Here is a 4,723-nt window from a genome sequence, read left to right as displayed (position 1 = left end):
CACTTTTTTTAGTTTTTTATTTATATTGTGAATTTTGATTTTTTTTAATTTCTTGAAACTCTTTATAAATTTTTTGTTTTGCCACGCACTTTCTCCCTTAGTATTTTAAACTTTTTCACCACAAACATGCATATTATTGATGGTAAATAAAAATTTGTATCAATATATATTTAGTAGTTTGTTTATCCAATTCAAAACCCATTTTTTAAAGCCTACTTATTTATCTTAGTTTTGCTAATAAATCGAATGTTTTTATGTTCTATGGAGTTATGTAATTTAATAATTGTGAAACGTGATTTTAGTTTGAAATTACTAGTCTTTCTCTTTTTAATTATACCATTATTATTTTGTGTTCAAATAAATCAGGGAGTTACAACTAACGTAGAAGCTTAGTGGTTTATAAATAGACAATGGCATTATGTCTTATGAAATAAGCAAAATTCATCTTTGATCACCAAACACCTCTTCAATATGAAGTTTCATGTCCTCATATTGTTCTTTCTTATCATTCAAACTCCATTAATAGCAATGGGAGATAGAAGATTGATTGAAACCACATGCAAAGCCACACCCTCATACAATCTATGCTTGTCAACTCTCTTAGCCAACCCCAAGAGCTCAAGTGGTAATGTTAAAGACTTGGCACTCATCATGGTTGGTGCAGCCGGGGCTAGAGCGACTCGAGCCATACAGCAAATCAAGTCTATGTATAACTCACATCCTGAGCTTAAACAATCACTAAAAAAGTGCGAGCTGGCGTATATGGCGGTAGTTCAAATGGATGTGCCCTCTGTTGATCAGGAGTTGAACGGGGGTCAGCCCAAGCCTGCGATGGATGTGATGGGTGATACTGCTGCTCAGGCTCAAGCTTGTGAGCGGGGTTTTAGTAGTCGTGGTCAGGCTTCGCCGCTAACACAAACGAATAAGGATGTTGAAGATGTTGGTAACGTTGCCATAGCTATTATTAGGTTGTTATTATGAAGATTGTGTGTGTTTATGTATTCCGTTAAGTTAGTATTTGTTTAACGGCCTAATTGAAGGTCTTCATAATGAAACGTATATTTACTGTTTAAACATTAACTAGGATTATTCCCCCTCAATCAAATCTACAAAATCAAATTAAAAGACAAAAAAAGATAATTGGGTGAAAAAGTAGTAAGCTTCTTAATTTATGTATATGCGAAGGTTAAAGGGTTGCATACCCTAATAATATATGCGAAGGTTAAGGGGTTGCATACCCTAATAATATATGCGAAGGTTATAAGGAGAAATGCTCTTTATAACGTAAGGTATGAATATGAAAGAAAAAGAGTAACTAAGTAAGTAAGTAAGTATATATATACGAAAGTATGAAATTATGGGGTACGTATGAAAGTGTGTAATTATGAATATGTTGTATGTTGTATGATTAACTAGAACTCACTTAGCGTAGCTGACTTTTAGTATGCACGCAGGTGAGTAGACTGAGACAGCTGGCTTGAAGGGGGGGACACATGGCAGATGAATAAAGAAGCTGGCATCTGAAGATTTAATTGTTAATGTTGAACTAAATGACATGTTTTAAGCTATGTTTTAAAGACAAGTTATGAATGTTTGTAATGACCGTTGATGTTTTATGTTATTCCGCGAAAGATTTAATTAACTCTGATATTTAGAACTGCGTTTATGAGTAAATCCAACGTCCAAAGTAGGGCACCGGTAACGGGGCCTTACACTATTCCACCCCAACCAGCTCCAGTTTTCTTCACCAAGTCTGGACAGTCTTCAAATGATACTGGAAAAACTACTCACACTTCCAGTCAGAACTTCAGTCAGATCCCTACCATATCAAAAGAGACTCAAGAGAATATAGCTCTAATTGCGGGATTCATGAATTGCTATAATGCATTTTTGGCTGGAGACTTGGTTCAACCTGTGGTTGCTGCTGAACTAGATCAGATCCATCCCGATGATGTTGTAGAAATGGACATCTCGTGGCAAATTGCCATGGAAGTATTTCGTGCGATAAAGTTCAGTAAGAGAACGGGTAGAAATAATTGGAACATGCCTAATAATAAAAAGGTGGGTTTTAACAAAGACACTCTTAGGTGCTACAACTGTTACGAGCCGGGTCATTTTGCTCGTGAATGTACTAACCCAGCGAAGGATGGAAATACGGAAAGGGCATTGGTTCCAGTTGGGAATGCCAGAGGTGAGGCTGGAGGTAGTTCAGGTAATGACGAAAGAAGTATGATTGCTCAACAGTTCTCTTGGGAAGGTCAGATGGTTGCGCTCCACATTGGAAATCAGACTGCAATCTTCGCCAATGTTGAAGACACTGGAGAAGAAAATGCTACTGAGAAGATGGTCAAGGAGCTTCAATTTGCGTATATGGCGTTCACTTCTCCAAATTCATCTGAGGTAAGTTTTCAACCATGTTCTTTAAATTGTGTTGAAAAAATAGAAATGTATAAGCTTCATAACAATAACCTAATTAGAGATATGGAGAGAATAAAATCAAAAATTTTCAAACTTAAGAAAAATGAAAAATGTTTTCTAGATAAAATAGAAGCTCAGAAGAAGGACATTTCTAAGCTTAAATATGATTTTAGTGTAAAGTCTTGTCATCGTCTTGATGCCAAACATGAAATCGTTGAATTGACTGCTAAACTGGAAGCCTCCAAGTTAGAAATCTTAAATCTAACTAGTAAATTTGAAAGGGCTGAACTAGATTTTAAAAAATTCGATGGCTCTAGTAAAGTCGTCAACTCAATGATTGAAAATCAATTGTGGTGGAAAGAAAATGAAGGAGAGGGAATAGGATTCAGTCAAGTTTCCCCACCCTACAACCACAATTATGTCCCTACCCCCGTTACCAAAGAACATGAGGAAAAGGTAAAAGACATGAAGTACGGTAAAACAAGACAAAGGTGATGGAACCAGTCCTGTGAATGCTGGTCTGTCTTCTTCAGATATGAACGATTCTAATGTGTCTACTTCATGTGTAGAAAAAGTAATTGTGAAAGAATGGACTGATGAGGATGACGACCCTTATTTTGAATTTGATAATGACATTGTTTCTGATGTTTCTTTAAAACTTCCTGTTTTAAATTTTGTTATTCTGACTGTTTGTGTGGGCTCTGTTTTAAAGAGCAAGGATTCTTGTGTGGTTGATTCGGTTGAAACTTTGAACTCTAGTAATGTGATTTCTAATAAAACTAAAAATTCAAAAAATTTCAAAAAATACGTTGCACCTAAATTTGTCAAAGAGGGATGCTCTAATGACAAACAAGGTGATAATCTTAATGAAGCTAAAAATGGGTCTCGCAGTTCTAAGAAAACTGGTCCGCACAACCAGTCCAGACGGGGAGTTGCCCAAAATGATTTTTACATAAAACGTCAAACCTGTTTTAACTGCGGCACTCCAGGTCATATTGCCAGAAATTGTCCACATCGTCCATATGTCTCTTATTATGGATTTTATCAGAGGAACATGCCCTATATGCCTAATAACTCATACATGCAGAGATTCAGGTACAATAAGGCTAATCCCTCTGACGATAACTGGAATCGAAACAAATCTGGCAGGTTTAGTCCTTATCAGACCAAACCTAACATGTTTCATGAAAGGGTTAGAAAAGGTGTTTCAAATTCAAATATAAACACTAAGTCTAAACCAAAACAGAAGGAAAGGACAAATTCGTCTTCTTCCAAATCCATAACACCGGAGGTTACGACAATCATTCGTACTTATAATGCCAAGTCATACAGACATAAATGGTTGCCTAAATCTCCGACAAAATCATCTACTAAATCTATGTTTGACGATCAAAAGGACATGTCATGGCAATCCATGACAACTGTAGATGAGTCAGGGTCACCAAAATCTAACTAATCCCGCGCTTTGTGCAGGGACAGCTATAGAGTAGTATCATCAAACCTTGGTATGTTTGATAGTGGTTGTTCCAGGCATATGACAGGAGACATTACCCAGCTACACGACATTCAAACATTTAATGGTGGGTATGTGTCTTTTGCGGGAGGAGAGAAAGGAAAGATCACTCAGAAGGGTACTGTAAGTAACGGTGTTCTAAAGTTTTAAAATGTTAATTTTGTTCCAGAATTGAAGCACAGTCTTTTGAGCGTGTCACAAATTTGTGACAAAGATTTCTCAACTCATTTTACTAAAAAGGAGTGCTTGATTCTGAAACCTGGTATAATTATGTGATCGACATGAACAAAAATGTTCCTGACGAAATAACCTGCTTGTTTTCAAAAGTGTCAGAACATAATGCAATGCTTTGGCATCGTCGGCTTGGTCATGCTAATACTAAAAATCTGAATCGTCTTGCTAAAAATAATTTGGTACGTGGTTTACCAATCAAGGATTTTGTGACTATTGAAAAATGTGTGGCTTGTGCTTTGGGTAAACATCATCGAAAATCTCACAAGCCAAAGTTGAGTAATACCATATCATCAGTTTTCCAATTACTTCATATGGACCTTTTTGGACCAGTTCATGTTTTAAGTCTTTCTCGTAGCTCTTATTGTCTTGTTATTACTGATGATTACTCACGTTTTACATGGGTGTTCTTATTTTCAAATAAGAGTGAAACTACAGATCTAATCAAGAAGTTTGTTGTGCTTATGGAGAATCAACTGAATCTAAAGCTGAAAGAAATCCGTTGTGATAAAGGAACGGAATTCAAGAATGCAACATTGAATCATTTCTGTTCAGACTAGG

General features: G+C 36.3%; 1 protein-coding gene across 1 annotated transcript; it reads left to right on the top strand.

The window, feature by feature from the left end:
* Window positions 1-447: 447 nt before the first annotated feature.
* Window positions 448-981, top strand: LOC143586252 (cell wall / vacuolar inhibitor of fructosidase 1-like). The gene has a single exon (XM_077067838.1). The coding sequence runs from the start codon at window positions 472-474 to the stop codon at window positions 979-981; it is 510 nt and encodes a 169-aa protein (XP_076923953.1). The 5' UTR covers window positions 448-471.
* Window positions 982-4,723: the final 3,742 nt, after the last annotated feature.

Source organism: Bidens hawaiensis, unplaced genomic scaffold (assembly GCF_021521415.1).
Source record: "Bidens hawaiensis isolate Kalapana, Puna unplaced genomic scaffold, B.hawaiensis_p1.1 tig00034588_1, whole genome shotgun sequence".
Classification (NCBI taxonomy): Eukaryota; Viridiplantae; Streptophyta; class Magnoliopsida; order Asterales; family Asteraceae; genus Bidens; species Bidens hawaiensis.
The sequence above is the reverse complement of the archived record's forward strand: the minus strand, read 5'-3'. Positions and strand labels throughout refer to the sequence as shown.

Excerpts from the sequence above, each read along its gene's own strand:
- LOC143586252 (XM_077067838.1), top strand. The coding sequence starts at position 472 with ATGAAGTTTCATGTCCTCATATTGTTCTTTCTTATCATTCAAACTCCA.